This window comes from Myotis lucifugus, unplaced genomic scaffold (genome assembly GCF_000147115.1).
Source record: "Myotis lucifugus unplaced genomic scaffold, Myoluc2.0 scaffold_5, whole genome shotgun sequence".
In the NCBI taxonomy this organism is placed as follows: Eukaryota; Metazoa; Chordata; class Mammalia; order Chiroptera; family Vespertilionidae; genus Myotis; species Myotis lucifugus.
Window position 1 is genome coordinate 17731679 of NW_005871053.1, and position 22018 is coordinate 17753696.

At 40.6% G+C, this 22018-nt stretch overlaps 1 protein-coding gene across 1 annotated transcript in view; it reads left to right on the forward strand.

Annotated features, from left to right (window-relative positions):
• The window catches only part of DPP4 (dipeptidyl peptidase 4), an 86735-nt gene that overhangs the window by 62805 nt on the left and 1912 nt on the right, over window positions 1-22018 (forward strand). The window contains exons 19-25 of the mRNA XM_014445986.2: window positions 1708-1777; window positions 3580-3774; window positions 7106-7160; window positions 7748-7847; window positions 11124-11188; window positions 20769-20841; window positions 21105-21178. Coding sequence (XP_014301472.1) covers window positions 1708-1777; window positions 3580-3774; window positions 7106-7160; window positions 7748-7847; window positions 11124-11188; window positions 20769-20841; window positions 21105-21178 — 632 coding nt within the window. The remainder of the gene's footprint in view (window positions 1-1707; window positions 1778-3579; window positions 3775-7105; window positions 7161-7747; window positions 7848-11123; window positions 11189-20768; window positions 20842-21104; window positions 21179-22018) is intronic.

Here is a 22018-nt window from a genome sequence, read left to right on the forward strand (position 1 = left end):
TTTTATTATTGTTGACAGTATTAGATTTATTTTTTTTTAATATAGGACAATAATAGAAAAAAACTCACCTCATCTCATTTTAAAAGACAGGAAGAGCCCTGGAAAGTGTAGGGCACCTCTGAAGAAAAGCCTAGAGCAGTGCTATTCAAACTGAATGTGCAAATGAGTCACCTTGGACCTGGATAATATGCACATTCCCGTTAGGGTGGGTCCAGGATTCTGAGTTTGTAGAGTTTCCAAGCATTGCCAGAGCTGCTCCCCTGTACCAGGCTGATCTGGCAAGGGCTTAGTGTTTGGGAGAACTAGCTGGACTTCCAGGGGCAGAGGCACTGAATACCGAAATGTGAAGTTCTATTTCAGTTGGTAAACGGTGGGGAGCTCCAGAAGGTTTTAGGGCCAGGGAAACCACAGGACTGGATGGATAACCTGCTAGAGAGTGAAGGATGGTGTTGCCAGAGGGGGAGGCTCCAGCTGGGATGTGATTATACCATTCAAACTCCAGGAAAGAAAGGCCTAAGGAGAGTCTGGGAGGAGGGAGCAAAGGGAGGTAGGACTAGGGATTAGAAGGAACCCCCACTCCCCAAAGAATAGACTGCGCATCTTCAAAGGGGGGAACTAAAACGCTTCCGATCAACTAGTGCTAATTCAAACCAAAAAGAGATCCAATGGTGGGTTTGGCATATTCATTAGAAACATTATGATCAACTAACTCATAGATCGAAATGTAATAAACACTGAAATTTTTGATCTTATAAGCACATTTGATCAAAAGACATAAAATAATCAGTAAAATACAAATGGGAGAAGTCTATATAGAGTTGACTCCTAAATCTTACTTTTTTCATCAATTAAAATAATTGTCACACAAAAAAACAAAAAGATAAATCTAAGGAAGAAGCAGCTCCAGACAGGGAAATTTTTCCCTACAGGTTAGTCCAATCTCCTGAAGCTGGAGGCAATCTTATTAAAATATGGAACAACTCATTTTTTCCCTCTCTTTTTGATTTATTAGTCTAGCTCATCAACCTGAATTTGGGAGCAAAGGAAACCAATTCATTATTTAGGGACACATTTTATTGAACTGATGTTAAATCAAGCACAGAGAATTAAACAGATCTGGGAAAGATCATATAGAAAGTACACAACAGTCTGCTCTATATAAGCCTGATTTCATGCTGTGAAGCATACAGCTGAGAATGGGAGCTCGGCTTTGCGGCCTGGGATGGCAATAAGAATTACACAAATGTTATTAGATCAGAACTTTAAAATAGAATTGGGGCCAGCTAAAAATCCTAAACATCTTCAAGGAAATTCAAGAAGAGGAAAACATTTTGCAGGCAAACTTAGAACATAAGCCATAAACAAACTAGATAAGTAGATCAAATGCCAAAGAACAGAATCACAAAAACAAAGCATTAGCAATTCTAAAATGCACTTTTATCTTACAAGGCGCCGATGTATTTAATAGTATTTAGTAGATACATTAGAAACAATTTTATTGTTTTAATCTGAACTAGTATTTTAACCTGACAGAGAATGATTTTATTTCTTAAAAGCATTCTGAATGCAAGTAGTTCACTTCTTTTTCCTATTCTAATTTAACACATTGTTAAACTCTAGATATGACTTATTACTAACAGATAAGGAACCAAAATCATGTGCTAATCATTGTTCTTAATTCACTAATTAATCTTTCTGTTTGTTTAGAATTTTGGTATCAGATGATCTTGCCTCCTCATTTTGATAAATCCAAGAAATACCCTCTACTAATAGATGTGTAAGTATGTATTCAAGAGGAGGGGACTAAAAATTCAGAAGTTAACTATTGTACTTTTTTTTGCTCAGTGTAGCTTACTGAAAAAAATAAAGCAAAACACATCCTTTCTCTCTTCCTGGATCACTGTGCAGCAATTTTACATTTCTTCCTATTTTGTAATCACAAACCCAAGCATGTATTTTCTACCTTCTTTCTAATGGAGAAGGGAGACACTCTTCTTTCATCATAATAGCATATGGAGTTTGTTTTTATTTGTTTCCCTGAACTCCAAGAGAATTCCAAAGAAATTCTCAAGTCCCCATTTTTATCCTTTCATTGTGGACGTTTTAATGAGAAAGATGGTATTAACAGCTTTTACAGTTTCCTTACCCGCAAACTTGGCCACAACATTTCCCATGATTGTCTTTGTTTTAATAGGACATCAGGTTTTTCTTTAGTTCCTGAAATATCACTGCCTGGTATTTTCCATTCCTCTTTTTGGTGAAGAGAACATATGTGATATAAGAAAGTAGTCATTATAATCCAAACTTCTTCAAATCCTAAAGAAAGTTCTGAAATCACAAGTCTTTGAGCAGTAACTGTGAACTCATGTGAATTCTAAATATGGCAGCTTTGTGAAACGTCTTTGATAATTATTAGGAATACATTTAACTTTAATCCTTCTAAAATTGCTCTGACTTCACCCACAATGCCACAATGCCAGTCTTCCTGTTCTAGCTTGACTCATTTCCTTTATTCAAAATAAAACAGAACAGAACACAACAAAACAACAAATGGGTTGGGTGCCTTATGCGTGCCAGGTGACTTGCCTTATTTTGTTCACACAGCAAACCCATGTGGTGAGTTCTGTTGGGCCCATTATGCAGAAGAGAAAAAGTGAAGCTCAAACTCAGGAACACCACATTTCTGTTGTTACCAGCAAAAGAAGGAAGGGTACACATTTAGCAACAGATACAGCCCTGTTCCATTGTATTTACAGTTCTGTGTAAACAAAACATATAAGCTGAAGGAAAGAGGTATTTTAAGTTTCCAGATGTTTAAATTAAAAGCAATGAGGAAGCGATGGGGAGCCTCTTTGGATTAACAAGGGGAAATGAGAGGGCTTGGAGAGAAATTTACATACAGCTGTGTGTTGGGTAAGATGTAGCTTATCAAGATCGCAGATTCAAGGGAGTTAAACTTGTTAACAAATAGAACGCCAAACAACCTACCCAATTTCAAATAGTCTGCTTATCCTTGGAAGTTTTAAAGAATCGTGTTCATTCGTACTTTGGTCCATTCCACATGATTTTGGGAGCTTTAGGGTGCAACCTGGTGCTGAGTAGTGGAGGATACGAGATGCATATCATGTAGTAGTCAAAGACCCTAAGGAAGTTCCAACCTAGGAAAGACACTTGGAGTCTAGGAAAGAAATCTTTGTAAGCTGAGATGGAAAGGTATTCTCAAAGCTGCATTTATTGTCATCCTCTTTATTTTTTCATAACATAATTCCCCAGAGAAATTTATTTCTTTGATTTCCAAGTTATATATGACTCAGAAAATGTTGGCCAATGAAGTCTGTTTGATAACAATCTTCAAAGATGAAATTAATGGGGACGTCTTTGAAGGGAACACACAGTCATTATAGTCATGTTGCCAAGTATTAGAAGACCTATTGTGAACACCTCGGTGGCTGGCACAATTTTAAGCTCATGATCAGGAAAGGTGCACACTTCTTATCCACAAGGAATAGGAATGCAAGCACTCCTCAATCGGTTCAGGAAAACCATACAGGCTAAAAATTTGTTTTTTTCCCCCCACAGGTATGCAGGCCCCTGTAGTCAAAAAGCAGATGCCACCTTCAAACTCAGTTGGGCTACTTACCTTGCAAGCACAGAAAATATTATAGTAGCTAGCTTTGATGGCAGAGGAAGTGGTTACCAAGGAGATAAGATCATGCATGCAATCAACAGAAGATTGGGAACATTTGAAGTTGAAGATCAAATTGAAGCAGCCAAGTGAGTGACTAGGAGATAAATTCAAAGGTCTGATTCTCCCTCACCCAATATATATTTTAATTCCCTAAAGTGTAAAGAATTTAAAGTGTCCTGGCATGAACTTGTAGTCTTTCATCCTTTGGGTGGATTTTTTGTGAAGATAATCATATTTAGACAAAAAATATGTGTTAATATGTTACTGGTGGGGCAACAAGATGTAGGATCTTGTCTTCTTAAAGGAAAGATTTCAATCAAGAGACAAAGTGCAGCAAAGCAAGCAAGAATTTCCCTAACCAATTTGGCTCAGTGGATAGAGCGTCGACCTGCGGACTGAAGGGTCCCAGGTTCAATTCTGGTCAAGGGCATGTACCTTGGTTGCCGGCACATCCCCAGTGGGGGGTGTGCAGGAGGCAGCTGGTCGATGTTTCTCTCTCATCGATGTTTCTAACTCTCTATCCTTCTCCCTTCCTCTCTGTAAAAAATCAATAAAAATATATTTTTTTAAAAAAGCAAGCAAGAATTTATTGGCCTCAGCAAAAATATACTGAGGACAGTGAAACAAGGAAGGACATAGGAGAAGTGACAGGAGAGCCTAGGCTGGGCCGCTTTGGCTCACTGAGAAGACAGAGAAAAGGGGGCCTTGGAGACAGGTTCAGGGGGTGAGCCCAGGAAGAGCTGCCACTGCCCATTGCTCCTCTGGTTGCAAGTCTCCTGGAGTCACTTAGTGGGAAGAAGCGGGGAGGGAACGGTGTGGGCCTGCTCCCCTGGGGGAGAACATGGGCTGGCTCCTTCAGCCTGAGCATATTTCTCTCTCTCTTGCAGGTGGAAATCTTAGGGGAGGTCTCAGGGGAGGGCTCAATAGAATAATCATCAGCTTTCCAGGTGTGTTCTTTCAGGGTCACGGTCTCCACCGCTTGGTAGGTGCTAGGGTGTAGCTGGTCCTGAAGCAGCCATAGGGTCACTTGTCTGATTTTGCTGCTTTTCTGGGCCTGGAACTGAAATACAACTGAGGCCTAGATGTTATCTTTAGGGAGGAAAAGGTTAGGGGGTCTAAACCCCATGACTAGTGAAATGAAAAATCAGGGGTCCAAACCGCATGACCAGCGATATGGTAGGGGAGGAAAGGTTACCTGGGGAGTAACCTTTTCCCAGTTTTGCCCCTTGCTAGGCATCCAGGGCTTTCTGCCCATCATCCTTGCTCTGCAAGGACAAATTGAAGGATAAATGTGCACTTGGGTAAACATCTAGTGAAGCAAGCAAACCATCCATACAGGCAGGGATAAGTAGAGGAGTTCCGTGTTCATTTAAACTGGAGGAGGGTGAAGGCTATGGAGTCCTAGGAGTGGCTCCTACAGCCGGCTGGATAAGGATTTTGGGAAAAGTGTGGAGCACAACCCTCATTATTCACAATTATAAGGGCTTTGTGAAGTATGAGTCCCATTTCATTCTTGTGCTCTCCAGTTGTGGGACTGTAGAGATCGACTTGATCTGACTTAACAGAGATCTTAATTATAGATGTTGGTTACTCCTTAATGTGCATGCAACATGGGAAAAGTTTCACGTGCATTGTCATTGAAGCTGCATAGCAAACCTGGGGGTGGATGTTAGTATCACATGTTTCAGGTGAGTAAAATGGAGAGTCCTAAATTAGGTCAGTCAGGGTTGGAATCCAGGTCTTACATTCAGTTGCGTTCAACTGGTAAACGGGAAATGTAATCTTTGACTTTCTATAACCAAGTGCTTAAATGTCCACAGAAGCATAATAAGTAGGTGATTAAAATAATATTGTGAAGTCATAAACCAGGAAATGCAGAAAAATCGTGAGTGATTAAATGGGTGGAGGAAAATTCCTTTAAGAACAGGAACAACTGAAGAGATGTCAACTTATTGAGTATTTCTGAGTCTCTTATACCAACACTAATGATGAACTATTTCCTTAAAATCAAAAAAGGAGAGGCTTAGAGAGAGGACAATTTTTTTAAAGAGTGAAGCTGTGATCTTTTTTAAATGAGTTTTTATGTATTTGCATTGGTCCCCTGGGAGAAAGGGCATAGTTTCCAGGGCTTCTCAAGTCTGACGGAGGCAAGCCCTAAAATTATAGAATTGAATATCCACAATATACAACTGCAGTTTTAAAAAGTAATGAGATGTAGCGTGTTTATACAATGGAGTATTTTTTCAGCAACTAAAAAGAACTATACACCACCACATAGATGAATTTCACAGATGAATGGAAGAAGCCAGGCACAGCCCAATTTCCATAAAGTCAAAACCATGGCACAAATTTAGGTGAAATTTTTATAGAACCCAAATGACCCAGAGACTTCTGGGTGATAGTAAGCTCTCTATCTTTGTTCAAGGATGTGCTCACTTTGTAAAGACTTATCAACGTTTACACTCATGACTTGGTGCATATTTTTTACATATACATTCTACGTTTTAAAGGTTTACTGAAAAAGAAGATGACGAGTTGAAAACTACATTAGATTTTTATTAGTATTGCTTAAGCAATATTGCTTACTCAGGGTAGCCTAAGACATACATTATCAATTGAAAACACAGATTCTCCAAGTCACATATAGGTCAAAGCAAGGGTTTCCCACACTCCTCAGTACTACAAAATTGTGTCCCAAAGGCTAGATTTTTAAAAAGTAAATTATTTTTATATAATTCCAAGATGCGTATTTTTAGCATAAAATATTTTTCTTTTTTCTTTACCTGGGTTCCTATCCTGAACGCTATTTTGTGGCAAAAAGACTTCTAATTCATCAAGGAAAAAGTCTTTCTGATTTAACAGTGCTGAGCTAACTAATCAACACCCATCATTAGAAGGGATTTATTTAGAGAATGGTTTTTAAGTTCTCAGGTAGGGAGCTCAGATACATTTCTAAGCCCTACCCAGATGTTCTCCAGGCCCCTATATTTCTCCACAGCAGGGGCAGCCTCTCGCAAACTGAAAAACATCTGGAGAGATTTAGATTCAATTATGTAAAGAAAAGTGCATCTGGGCTGCAAATTTTTATATAAAGCTGTGAAAAAAACTGCCAGGATTTGTTTTCTGTGAATCATACCCTCCTCTCCCTACACACACACACACACACACACACACACACACACACACACACACGTGCGCGATTTTTATGGACTCCAACAAAGGTGAACCGTGTTCATCTGGCTCTTAAGTTAAAAATGATAGACATTGGTCTCAGGTGTTTGACTGCTGGCAGTAATATACCTTAGTTTCTCATAGAATGAAATAGAGAACAAATGTCAGGGTTTCACATTGTGCATTTATCTTAGTTTTCTATATACAATATAATACTAATTTGTGGACTTCTCCCATGTATTTTAGACAATTTTCAAAAATGGGATTTGTGGACGACAAACGAATCGCAATTTGGGGCTGGGTGAGTAGTTGTTTGGCTGATAACTCTATACAGATTTCTTAGTGAATATAACCCAGAGCAGGAGAATATATCTTTTGTATGCAAATATTTGGAGATGAAATCCTGTCTATCATTTTAATCTAAAAGGTCCGAATAAAATGTCTTAGACTTCTAAGCAATGAGTTCCTGCTAGCTAAGTTTATAAACACCTTTGTTTATTGTGATGAGGGAGGGAAGTGAGGAAGGAAAGAAAGAGGGAGAGAGGGAGGGAAAAAGAAGGGGAATGAGAGAGGGAGGAAGATTTTTTCTCATGAGTCAAAGTCTGTAAAGATTTAGTGTTTGTTGTTTTTATTTTAATTTTTTTAATGGTACTATCCAGCAACTTTTCAGTGTTTTCCCCCTCACACCTACTAAGAAAAGGGACAGGGCTCTGAAAATGTGTCTTTAGATACTGTCCAATTAAGGCCAAATTAAGCCTCCTCTACCATGCTTTCTATCTCTAAAGAGGCACAATATATAAAGATGTGAGAAATGTGGAAACTGCAACTCGCTTACCATATGTTCTTAATTCCTTTACCTCCATAAAAATAACTGTTTCCATTCCTTAGTCATATGGAGGGTACGTAACCTCGATGGTCATGGGAGCAGGAAGTCGTGTGTTCAAGTGTGGAATAGCCGTGGCGCCGGTGTCAGCATGGGAGTTCTATGGTATGTAATTGCTATCAAGTACGAAGAGACACTGAGTGTTGACCTTGAAATTCCAATGACAAAACCATCCCTTTTTGGGTTGCAGTATTTCTACAGTGAATAAACCGACTTATCTTACACGTACTTTATGGAGACTTGTAATAAAATAATCTCCCTTATTCTGCTACCGTGAAAGGCTGGATGGTATATATGTTATCTACACATTTACTTAGCAATAAATTCTGTTTCTCAAATCTCTTACCAACAAATTTTGTAAACAAATTCTGTTTTCCAAATTCCAAGACATCCCCAATGCTACATTTCTGCAGATAAATAAACCCTTCCTTATCTTTATTCTAACTTGAGGGTTGAGCTTCACATATTAGCAGAATAAAAGAAACATGTGTCTCTTTCTCTTCTGGTAAAGATCAAATATAAGTAGGGCTTTGGATGGAAAGAGGAGAGTAGAGACAATGGAATTTCTGGGAGGTTTGTTTTTTCCATTGTCTCTAAGTAATCTTCATCATCGAGAAAATATTATTCTATCAAGCATCATACACATGTAAGACTATAATTCCCAAGGGGGAAGGAGTGAGCAGGGCAACAGTAGGTAGGGAAGAAGAGTCAGAGGTAGTGAGGAAATGAATTTTTTGCTGTGTCTCATCTGACCCCATCTCAAGTCCTTTCTGAAGTGTAAGCATAGAATCATCGATAATGAATATGCTCATTAAATATTTTATGTCCTAACATATGGTGGCACCGATCTTGTGGAAATGCTTTTTTAAACCCTCTCCAAATCAAGAGAAGCCAATGTAAGAAAATATATTGCTATCTTTCTGTTTTAAAAAAAATTGGAGAACATCGTTAGGATTTGATCTTCACACCATGGATTTGTTTCCATATAACACTTTTCTGCTTGATATTAATAATTATTCTATTGGATGGCTTGTTTTTGGAGACCTCTGGTGGTCAATAAAATAATAGAAACAAACTTTGTGAGTTTAGAGATATGTCATGATAAGAAGAGATCTTCCATAAATGTCTATGGACCAACCTAACACATAGGAGCTTTCTAAAATTCTTCTACATATGTAAATTTGAAAAATTTTACATAACAGATCAGATAAAAGGAACACATATATGGTATTTCATGGCATATTTCTAAAAGTTGCCGAAACTGGTTTGGCTCAGTGGATAGAGCGTCGGCCTGCGGACTCAAAGGTCCCAGGTTCGATTCTGATCAAGGGCATGTACCTTGGTTGCGGGCACATCCCCAGTGGGAGATGTGCAGGAGGCAACTGATCGATGTTTCTCTCTCATCGATGTTTCTAACTCTATCTCTCTCCCTTCCTCTCTGTAAAAAATCAATAAAATATATTTTTAAAAAAATAAAAAATAAAAGTTTACGACTGCATTATCCATTTTGTTGTTGTTGTTAATCCTCATCTGAGGAGCATATTTTTTCCATTGATTTTTAGAGACAGTGGAAGAGAGGGAGAGAAAGAGAGAGACATTGATGTGAGAGAGATACATCAATTGGTTGCCTTCCGCATGTACCTCCCCTTACCCTCTCCCCCGGGGGGGGTGGCAGGGATCAAACCCAGGCACTGCCCTTGACTTGGAATGGAACCCATGACCCTTCAGTGCACGGGAGCACATGATCTAATAATCACTGAGCAACACCAGCCAGGGTGCATTATGCATTTTTTAAATTTTATTTTTAAAATGTCACATCTTACACTTGCAAGTTTGATAAGAAAGGGTTATTATGTTCTAGGACAAGAAGAATTGAAGTCTGTGGCTGTTTGAGGAAAAATTTATTTTGCCCTAAAAAGACTTTTTTCCCCTATCAAATTACTATGTTATTCGTATTTAAATATTTTTAAAAGGATATGAGTATTTTATGAAGATCTCATAAAGTATCCTCTAAAATATTATATTTTCTATTTTATTGTCCTCTGGGCATGTAAAAATACATATAGTCTGTATTCATTGTAACCAAAATGACAAAATATTACTCTTACCATGTTTGGAGGAAAATATTTAAGACTTCCATAGAAATGGCATGTCAAAAGAAGACATGCGGAGCAATTAACACTCATTATCAATGTCTTTTTTTTATCTACAATGCCAGTCATACAAAAAGGGTAAGAATGTTGCTTGAGCTTGTGGTTTAGGTGATATATTAATTTAAAGAATTAATGAGATCAGTATTAAAATACCTGTACAATTACAGTGAAATTCAAGCCATACCTATACAGCACAATGGCAATGTATTATTCTTATACTTTTATTTTCTATAATCTGGTCACTTAAGGGAGCATCTTTCAAAACAATTCTTTCAGATTTTTAAAGTTATATTGGAAATAACTCACTGATATTTTAGGACATATACATATGTAATAATGCATATAATGTATATAATATGATATAACTGATATGATATAAAAATCATATATGCAAGATATAATACACATATCATATATGATAGCTATTATATATGATTAATTTTTTAATAGAGCAAAAATATGTTTAATAACCCAAAATAACCAAACCAATAATGCATACATTTTTTGCCATATATAGGTAGGTTAAAAAGTTTATGTCATTTCAGCAGACAGATATTAATGTAATCTGTTTCACAATACCCAACCACTACATCAAAATTGAGGCCTCTGCACAAAATGAAAGAAAACGAATGTTTAACTTGCATTATGATGGAGTAGCTGAGCCAATATGGGGTTATACAGCAAATGATAACTGAATTATTGTATTATAGTGAATTTCAACCTGCCAAAATTATGATTTAACTAAGCAACCAGTAATTGGACACTATTAGAGATTTCCAAAAGGTAATAATAGCATATTATAAATTAGGGCATACACTGTGTCAGAACCAAAACATTCAAGACAACTGAGGCATTAAGTGACTTCCTAATTAAGATTATTTGAGAAGATCAGATGTTAATGTATAGATTCCTGACCTCTTAGCACTTCACCTTTGCTTTTCCTGAAAGTGGGTTATTGATTGGGTTTCTGATCATCTAGTTTGATCTCTCTCTGCACTCACCATGAGGGCTAATTGGGGATAGGCTAGGCAAGAGTGTGGAAAGCAGGAGTCTGAGCAGGTGTCTGGCTGAATTAAGCCAAATAAAAATGATCTGGAGGAGATATTTCTGAGGATAACACTACAGACCTATGCAAAGTTAAGACATACCAAAGCACATAAAGTAACCCAATAAAAGGAAGAAAAGTTTTTGTTGTATGAATTAACTTTTTTTCTTTTCTCCACCATAGACTCAGTGTACACAGAACGTTACATGGGTCTCCCAACTCCAGAAGACAACCTTGACCATTACAAGGTAAGAGATGAGGAACCAGGTCCATTTCATAACCTATTTAGAAGTGGTTTAAGAACATGTTAAATTGTATCTATTTTGTAAAATATATATTTTTATTTCCAACAAAATTCTTGTTGAAAGAAATAACACAGGTGGTTTAAAGATACTCCAGTAGCTTCCCCTACTATATTCTGCATAATTACAATCTTTATCGTATGCTATATAGGTCACAATATGCATTCATTTGGAAATACAAAGCAACACCAGATAATTACTTTAATTATAAAAATTTCAGTTTAGAAAACATGTCAAATTCAGCATATTTTTTTAAAGCCAGAAGACTCTAAACCTTTAGCTATATATTAAATTTTTTATGGTATTATCATAATTAAGATGTATGAACAATCCTATAATTTTCTTATTCATAACTAAGCATGTAGTTTTTTTCACACAAGATTTGACTAACGTAGGTGAGGAGTAGTACAGTGAGCCATACCCCGAAAAGCCCTTGAACCCTAATTGCTCAATAGCATCCAACAGGCTGTTGCCTGACAGGAGACCCAGTGGTCAGGTTGCTCTTCTGATGGGCTACAGCACTTAAAGTATGGGGCTGTCGGTGATAGTGGCAGCCCCATGTGCTAGTGTGGATGTTGCCACAAAGCCAGAGCCACACTGAGGTAGATGGAAGTGTTAGTCTAAGGACTGGGGGACCCGTCGAGCACTGTGGTTCATCTAAAATGTTCCTGATTTTGTCATGTTAGTCAAAAACCCTGAAACTCCAGATGACAAGGCAAATCGTCTGATATTTACATTCTCCAAAGGAAATTCAAAACTCTTCCCAGGACAGTTAATTAAAAAGAAAGAAAGAAAGAAGGGGAAAAACAAGAATAATTTAATAGAACAATTTGTGCCACAACTCTCAAGATATGGGTTTCATATTGATACATTTCTCTGAGCATTATTTGCACATTTTAATAAAATGTTTTTACTATGGATTCTGATGCCATTTGATCAAAACAATAAAACTCAAAATTTCTAGTTTTGCAACAGAAGCATAGACAGTGTCTTCCTACCTCTTATTTTCAGCATTATTTAACAAGGCTGGTGGAGGAGAGGTAGGGGGGGTTGTGTGTGTGTGTGTGTGTGTATGTGTGTGCTTATGTGTGTGTTTCAACCTATAAAGTGAGATGCACAAATCAGGCTAGCTGTCCCACATGATACTTTGGACTCCATTCTTTCCACTCTTTCTCCTCCACATCCAATAAGCTGCTTCAGACACCCATTCCCTTCTTCATAACCATATCGTTGCCATCACATGACTATCTTCCCTTGTAAAACAATAGGCCAATTGATCTCCCCTTAGCTGTCTTTGTATCTTCTACCCTATACCCCACAAAGTTATGAGATTGACCCCCACCCACAACACTTTAATGGCCCATTTTACCGGACTGTTCACTGTTCTCTGAGGATTTGGGGGCCTTTGTCCTCTTTTCCCTCTGCGTGGAATGTCATTTCCTTTCCATCTCCATCTACTGGGAGACTCGGACTGCTCTCCCATAGGAGCAGCATCCGCTTTGGATGCCATGACGTCTTCCTCAGATCTCGTTGAGCCCCCACTTCACTGTCTTGGACTCACGGTTGGATTGTACTCCCATTACCCCTCCGCAGTATTCTTAGCTATTTAAGGCTTTACTCAACCTTGTATTTGTTGGATTACCCAGTATGAAGTGTAAACCTTGAAACTTTTCCCTATCTAATTTTAAAACTCTTTGAAGGGAAACATTGTTATAAAAATCTGTCTGCACCACTTCTCTCATTTTATAGCTGGAATTTTCTTGTCAATGACCTGACCAGGATGCTTGCATTTGAAAACCACCCCTTCCGTAGTGCACCATATTTGCTGAGTAGCCCAAGGCCCTTCTCAGATTGCCCAATGTACTAAAAATTCCTGAAACATTGAAGGTGTACTGCCCAGGATCCTAACCCTGACTCTAGAAGCTGGTGGATGATGAATCAAACATTCACTTTCAAAATTACATATTGAAAAAAGTCTTTGAACCTAGAAGTCAGTACACAGTCAAGTCCAAATCCTGAATCTAAGCAAGTTCATGGCACCCAGCCTACTTCCCCAGATGAACATCTGCCAACAGGGTGTTTCCTCTAACCAGCCCTCCCCTTATTGGATAATTAATCTGCCATTTCGTCTTTTTTAGACCTTCCCATGGGCTCCTCGTTCTCACAATGGTCCCCCTCTGTCTCAGCCTACCCCTCACCGACATGGCCGCTTTCATCTCTCCCCTTAGGTGTTCAGCTGCATGAGCTAGTCATGTAAACAGAAGTCACTTCCCACTGCCAATGGCAACACACGCACACTGGGTGCACAGAGTCACTCCTTCGATTCACTGCACAGATGGCACCCGAGGACTGTTTAATCCTTCCACCGCCAGGAGTCGGGTTTTCTTGGCACAGAATTCACTGCTGGCAATGGACACATTAAAACTGCCAGTACCAGGGAGCTAAAGGTTCCCAATGTGTTACTCAGAGGAATTATTTGGGCGGCAATCGTTAAGGTGGGCCGGAGAAAGTGAGGTGAATGTATTCACAGAATTCTTTCCACCCTGGTTTGTTGCTTCCTCTGAATGTGGAGAACTGAATCTAAAGTGCCTATTTTTGGTGCACAGCAGGCTTTAGAATAAAGCTGCCCTCCTTTGTTTTTTAAATGAGCCTGTGCTTTTGTCTCTGGCAAGAATATATTCAAAGATTCTATTTTCCTCCAAGGCCCCAGCTGCCCCTCTGGACCCCATCTTCTTTTACTTTTCTTTCCCAGGTGGTTTATATTTATTCTCTCTCTCTCCTCTCTCTCTCTCCCCATTTATCCTCCCACCCTCTTTAAAAAGACAAAGAAGGTAATTTCTTAGAGGCTTTCACTGCCCTGTTCATTTCCTGGGTCAGAAGGACAGCTTTTGAAAATGATTCCCATTTACTCTGGCCAATGACTCCCTTCAACACATCCAGGATAGAAGGGCCCAAAGTGTCTGTAAAAGCAAGACCCTGATCTTTGTCTGTGTTTTCAGCTAATAAATCATCTGTGCAGTGGCCAGCACTAGAGCCTTTGGAAGAGAATACAAATTTTAATAAAACTCAAATGGGATTCATTATTTGGTCATTGATGACCCATATTTGGAAGCACTTAGAGAAACCCAGATCACCAAGAGAGGCACATTTGTGAAATAAAGGTTCTATTTACCATTTGGGGAAGGGACTTGGGGGAACCATGAACAAATTCCAGTGGCACAGCCAGGGATGCCATGAACAATTGTTTAGCTTGCGCACTGGTGAAAGCTAGTCTATGATGCATCCCCTAAGGCAAGGACCTCTGAGGCCGCATCAAGAGAGCATCCTTTCCTTGTCTCACAAAACTGTTGTTGAAATGAGGGGACCCAGGAACTAAGGCTTGAACCCATTGCAGCGACAAAGGCAGGGACTCCATCAGACTCTTGTGGTGCATAAGCACTTTTAAAGGATACCAGGGACTCAAAGAAGAAGGAAAGTGTTCATCTCCTTAAAACCCCAATGAGATGGTCCCAGAAGCTCTAAGTCAGCAGCCAAAATGTAGGGGTGACGCACACAGCTAATAGGCAGTGTTGACCTGTACACATTTTTTCTGCAGTGAGTTTCAGTCCACAGACAGACTTGAGCACAGGCATCAGATAGCCAATGAGAGAACCCTCACCCCCAACAGCAATAATAAGCAATGAACAACTGTGACCACACTTTGCGGAGTGGGTTCCTGACTCACCTTGTCGAATGGTCTCTTCTATGGTTAATCATAGGTATTTTAGTTAAATCCATAAAAAATACTAACATGTGGTAGACTTTCGTTTACCTATTTAAGGTGGCTGCTGTTTTAACTGTTCAGGTGTCTTGGTGAAACAAAACATGCCCGCAAAACTTTGGGAGAGAAATAAAAGAGAGTAGGCAGTGAAGCATGAACTTAAATAAGACAAAGTGCCTCATAGGTATGAAAAAGACTAGTGGTTCCCAAATTGTGACTGTGGCGTCCCAAGAATTCTGTACCTTCCAAGGAGGTAGGGAGGGGAAGGGAAGTGGCCAAGAAGTTAGGGTTTCACCTTCCCACCCCTCTTCTCAACCAGGAGGATCCAGTTTCATCTGTTTCTTTTTTTATTCATTTATTAAGTGCTTGTGTTTATGACCAAACATTATTCTAAGCTCTTTACATGAACTGTTAGGTTCAATTTTCCTTCAAATTCTCTGAGATAAGTGCTCTAAATTTATCTCGATTTTGCGGACACAGAAACTGAGGCACAAAATATCATATAACATAGAGATACTGAAGAAAAGGGAGAGGGCAGTTATCTGGGGCCAATCTAGGAAGACTGAGGAAGATGGAGAGGAGGAGCATAGGTGTTCTCCCCAGGCCGCACACAGGAACGAGGCAGTGGGGCACAGTAGACACAGGAATAGCAGACAGAGCTGGTGTTCTCAGGGTTGGGAAGCAGGTCCCATGAACCGAGGAATAACACCAAAGAAGGACTGCGGGAAGAGCAGGTCAAATGGGGACCAAGCAGGCAGGACAGAAGACTGGGGAGGGAATGGATTTATGAATACATAAGAGAAGAGTATAAGATCAAGGGCAAGGGAAATGAGACCCAAGTCCTGAGACTGGTTGCCAGGAGAGAGGGCAGCCTGGAACACACAGAAGGGACTGATTTAACTTGTAGAGGAGATTTATTTTGCATTTTGCTCAAAATTTGATAGGCTTTTGGCAAGTGTGTGAAACAGTCATAGATTTGGCAGTCTTCTGCTAGCGAATCTGAAATGTTCCAATCCTTAAGAACTGCTGCATCGTTAGGTTATGCAAACAGGGTGCAATTTTGTAAATATGCCATCTTGTACTGATTGACATTTGTTCTATATCCCAGAATATGCCAAAGGGAGAGAGACCTTCAGATTTAAGCCAAACCTTAACTTGTTTGTTGAGTGCTGATAAAATGTTGACTGCTGTGTGATCTTTAAAGGAGCCAGTGTTGCTTGCTGAGGCCTGAGGTAGAGCCCCCCTGTCGGGTTGATGGGAGCTCTTTCCTTGGCATCTCGTGGGGACAGTTGTGTGAGAGATGTAAACAAGTAAAACATCTGATATCGTGGGTTGAATTGATTTTTTTCTTAAATATTTTCAGTAGCCTCTGTTTTCTGTGGCATTGATGGTGCTTCCCCAAATAGCACCATTTAATATTATTTTATAAGGCTTTGTTTCAAGGGGGAGAATGCATTAAGAAGTCAGTACACTCAAGCTAGTGTGTCACTGAAGTACTGGGCTGTCCATGAGACCGGTGGCTGTTTACTCTTTCTACAAGGTTCTGGAAAGGGAATAAGTTGTCTGGCTATGATGGGAAGGGAATGGGCTTTGGAATTAGCCCTGTACTCAAAATCTAGTTCTTACTAGCAGGATGAGCTTTGGGAGGCTACATCAGCTCTCTGAACCTCAGCTTTCTCATCTGCATAATGGGATAATCAGATCCACCCCAGGGCTATTGCAGGGATTCAATGAGATCCCTGTGCCTGTGCCATGAAGTAAGCTTTGTAAACATGCAGCTGCCACCATTGTCCTCAGGAAGCCAGTCGTCCTTATGGCTCCTGGATGGCACAGGGGGTAGCTTAAAAATTGTGAGACCTTCTGTTTCTCACAGTACTTCCCCACTCTCATCAGTTCTCCTTTTTATTTCAAAAATACAAAGATTTATTTGTTGGAAGGTAACTGAGGAACCAGCATGATCCAAGGAGCAGCTACAGATGGTTCTCCTTGGGGCTTGAAGGAAAAGCTCCTTGCAGAGATGCTGTGGAATCGGCACTGCCACTGGACCAATCCTTCCCACTTTGCTTTGCCAGACTGTCGCTGGCAGCGGGGCTTTCCGGAAGTTTCTAGCCTCAGGAGGGTGCCAACTGCACCACCATTGCATCCTTGCCCATTTATCACTCTTAGCTTCCTTTTTAGTAGTTGGTGATAGACTGTTCGGCTTCTAACTTAGTCATCCATTTCCTTTTTTTTAAATTTTTTTATTTCAGTTCCCATCAACAGGCAAACGGGGATTATCCAAATGGGGTGGATTAAAATAGCACAATGCAGTTGTTTCTAATTGCTAATCAGACCTGCAATGAACGCATTTCTTTCCCTGGCTTTGGGTGTTGACGTTCACAGTCAAAGGTCTCTACCGTGAGTCTTTCTTGAGGAGAAACCAGAGTGCGCAGCCTGGTAGGGAGTGAGGCTAGGGGACACGGGCTGCATGTTTTTGGGGGAGAAAACATGTTCTCAGCAGCCCGAGAGCCTGGAGTGGAAGTGTGCCGCTGGCGGCCTGTCTCCCTCGCAGGGAGAGGAGGCTTCGCCCCTGCGCAGGGGAAGCGTGCTTTGGCAGCGGCACTCTTATCTTGCAGTTGCAGGGGAAGCTTTTGTTTGATTTTTTTCCCTTGCTGCATTAAGTATTTGTCTTTCTTTCTTTGTAGTGTAATATTGTTAATGTAAAACAATTTGCATCATGACACTTTTATCACAGTTTTCGTCTTTTTCTCAGTATGTTGCATTTCTCACCATGTCTAGTTCATCACAGCTACAGTGTGTACATCACAACATTTATCTTAGGCTCGGGGTTTTACTTGTTTATAAAAATTGTCTTCTTTCAGCCTGTATTCACTCCATTTAAGAAAAAAAAAAGAAAGAAAAAAAGGCAGCCAGAAACTGTTTTGGTCCAAACTCCAGTAGTTATCACATTCCTTGCTAACTGTCCTGCGTATTTATATGTCTCCTAAGCATGACTCTATGTTTCGGTGGCATTTCTCAGTTGTATGGCTCAGGGAGGTTGTAGGAGCAGCTTTTGCTGTTCACGCTGCCAAGCAGGAAAGCACTGTGAGGCTTTGGGAGGTGAGGTGAGCTGACACAGATGCATATTTGGGTCAGATCTAGGTGCTAACGTTGACTGTCTTCTGTGAGCAGAGAGCTAGATTTAACGTGGCAGGAGCAAGGGGAGGACACAGCAGTGCAGTCTGCGCAGGCTGAGGAGCGAGCCAGCAGAAAAGATTGCCCAGAAGGACTCGAAAGGGCCTGGGCTCAGGTTATTCATGTTCACTGTCAGGGTTCAGGCCCCAGCCTCTCTGTCTCCAGCTTAGACTCCTACACTGTCCTGTAGGAAGATTGAATTTGACCCTTTTCCTCTGCCGCACGGGCACCCACCGTCAGAAAACGTGCCTCACAAATCTCGCAGGGCTGTGCAGACCAAGATCTCCGCCAATTAGTTCAGGCTCAGGAAGCCTGGGGACCCAGGAGCCAAAGGGTCCCGTTGTATCTGCGTGCTAACCTCCAAGACGGCTAATTAACAGCTTATTCCCCGCTGCTCCGTTGCTGGCAGACCAGATCACGAGCATAGGAGGTGGAAAGGGTTTTGCCGCCAGACTTCGTGTCCAGCCCTGTCGCTTCCCACAGATGGAACCAGGTGGAAATTACTCACTTCTGGATCTCGCTGTCTCCACGTGGGAAGCAGGATCTCACGGGAATGAGAGCAGTGCTTTTATAAATCTGTCATGGTGCTTAGCATAGCGACTGACAGAGTGAACACTCAATAAATGTTAGCTACTATTACTAATGGCATGGGGTACGGGTTAAAAGTCGGCAAAACATATCTCAGGATTCCACCTACCCCAGCGGCTCCCACTTACCTCTGCAAAAGTAGGACTACTTATAGGGAATAGTATAATATAGGTGCTTAAATGTCCCTCAGCTATTCATTTGATTACTACTTAGCGCTGTACTAGATGCTAAGAATATGGTGATGAACAATATAGACAGATCCTTTTTCTTACATATCTTATTGTTTAGTGGGATATATCACAAATAAGTATTGATTGATTGGATGAAAAAAAATGAATGAACAGATGGAAGAATAAATGGAGTAATGTTGGGATCGATGGATTCGTATACATGGATAAATTTATCTGGGACATCTCACCAGATAAAACACTTCTTTAAAAATGAAGTAACATGAAAGTGTGATCTTTAATGAGTCCTAGGTGTTTATTCCTAAAGCTCACGGGAAACCTTTCAACATGGGTCCGAAATGTACTACGGTCAGGACAAGTGGGAACCAGCCTGCACCAGAGTGGGCGGGCATCTGCTCTCAGCCTTTTTGGGCAACATGCCTTTGGGAGCCTCAGTCCACTGAAACATGTTGGTTAACTCTGTCCTGAAAGTTGTGGACAGAATGTCTTCCCTGTGTTACAGCACTCTCACATCAGCATCAGCAATTTAACCTAAAAAGGGGGTGCGGGGTGGAGAAAGCCATGTCTCTAGGTCCCTATTTCTGTAAGGGAGGAGGAGGAGTTGTTCTCATTCCCATTTTATGGAAAACCAGGCTCAGAGCCCAGCCTGTCTCCAGTGCACAGCTCACTGACATTGAACCCGAACTAGACACAAGCGCTCTGACCTTAGCCCCATCCAGCTTCCAGCCAGACAATCGGGGTTCCCATAAAAAAAATGTTAGGCTGCTGCTGATGTTAGCTACAAAGATATCTGTAAAATACAAACCTTGGCCCTTACAAAGTTGAGTTGGATTCACCAGGATGCTGAGGACTAGCTGGCTGGTTTAGACCCTCCCAACCCATAACAAGACAACAGAAGCAGCCGCCTCCAGCTCATCCCCTCCCAAAAGCACTAAAATGTCTGTGTGCCATTTTTTCCTTCCTCCCAACTTTGTAAACATCCAGGAATTAAGATCAGAACAACCAGTTCTGTGCTTTCAAAGGCTTTTTCATCCAAGACTCCACCCTCATTCTGAAAGTCCTACTTGAGGCCATAAACCAGTCTTCAAAAAACTGACCTCCCAATTTTGGGTCCTACTTCCCTGGTTGATTTTGGAACAACTTGATCCAATAGCGGCCTTTTCCCCAATACAGAATGAACCAGATAACAACCTACTGATTCCCTAAGGCCGTGCTTGATCTTTTTCACCCGTTTTCCCTCCCATATGTTACATTTGCCTAGGTTTTAAACATCTGCTCCAAAAGAGGTATACTTGCTTCTCATTCAGAGCCTAGCAATGTGGACCAAAGTTCATGTGACATATTGCAGAGTATGTTTAGTTGCAAATGCTATGTACAGGCTCTTTGAAACGTAGCATGTATGGCACCATGTGACACATGGTTGCCATAGCAATACACTTTTTGGCTGAACTACAGCATAAGCCCATGGAACATACATTGCTAATATGAGACTCTGCCCTGTGCTAATGCATAGGACACAGCCAATATGGGGTCTGGAGCTCAAGGGGTTTTGCATGCAGCCTGAGTGGCAGGTACCCTCTTCCTACACGGGCAAGGAAGATGGGGCATCTCCCTCTCCAGTCCTGTCTCCCAGGCTCAGGGCATGCTATGCATTCTGCCATGCATGGAGACAGCATTTGCTTGAATATCGGTTTGCTATATTTTGTATCAAAGGGGGCCCCAGCTGAAAACATTTTATTTTGTAAACTGAACTGAAAAATCAGTTTATGGCAGATCTTTTTTTGAATAATGACATTCTTTTTTCCCCCAATTCCAGAATTCAACAGTCATGAGCAGAGCTGAAAATTTTAAACTCGTCGAGTACCTCCTTATTCATGGAACAGCAGATGGTGAGTTTCAGTTAATTAGACTTTTTAGTATCACAGACAGGTTTGCAATTTCACTACTGACAAAACAAAAGCATGAGGGGCAAGACTGTTACATCTACTTCAATAAAACAGTGTTGCTTTCCACAACTCACTTGTCTTGGGCTAAATGGGATGCTGAGTCCTGGAACTTCAAACAGTCCCTTTCTTCTTATGCCTTTCCCACCCTCCCAGATCAGAAAACTGGAGCTGCTGTGAGTGACTCTGTTTCCTTTCTCTGCCCGCAGATAACGTTCATTTTCAGCAATCAGCTCAGATCACCAGAGCCTTAGTGGATGCTGGCGTGGACTTCCAGGCGATGGTATAGCAAAACTTTGTGCAAGGGGAGGGAGCTTGCTGATGGGGTCTGGTTTCTCCACTTTGGGATTCTGCGCCTCACAGAGGTCTCAGGAGACAGGAACGGAATTAGAAGGGTTGTGGTTCCAATGAGAAGTGGGAGAAGTGATATCCTTGAACCGCAGACAGAGTCATGTTCAATGATATTAGGGAGTTGGGAGTTGAGAAGCACAACATTCCCTGTGCTTGTCAGACACTGCTCTCCTATTGGTGTGATTGTTCTGTCTCTCCCTATTTTGATTCAGAAATAATCACTTACTCAGGAAATGTGTGGCAGAGTAATTCTGAAGTGAAACCAGCATGATAATAGCTCAATTCAAATAGGAAACTCCATCTCTGCCTTGTGTATTACTAGCTTCTCTAACAGTGGAATATTAGTAATCCACACACTTCAGGTTTTGCAATTGGCATGTTGTCTTTTGTTGAACAACCACAGGCAATAAACAATTAGGATTGTTTTATAAAGTCAGAAATGGCTAGAGCAGTTGTTGCCTATATAGTAGGAGGTTTCTAGGTATTAAGTGAAATTCATTTTCTGTATCTGACCTTTTCTGATTAAGAAAAAATCTATAATAATAAAAGCATAATATGCTAATTAGACCAGACAGCCAAATGACCTTCCAAACGAACTTCCGGACAAAGTCGTGGCTGTGAGGGCTGAGCCCCTTGCACGAATTTCATGCATCGGGCCTCTAGTATCTATGGAAATATACATTCATATGTGTGTTGTCTGTATTAGCTGGAAAAGCCTGCTTTTCCTCACTTTCTTGTAACACACACTCTTTGCTGTATGCTCAGTTCAAAT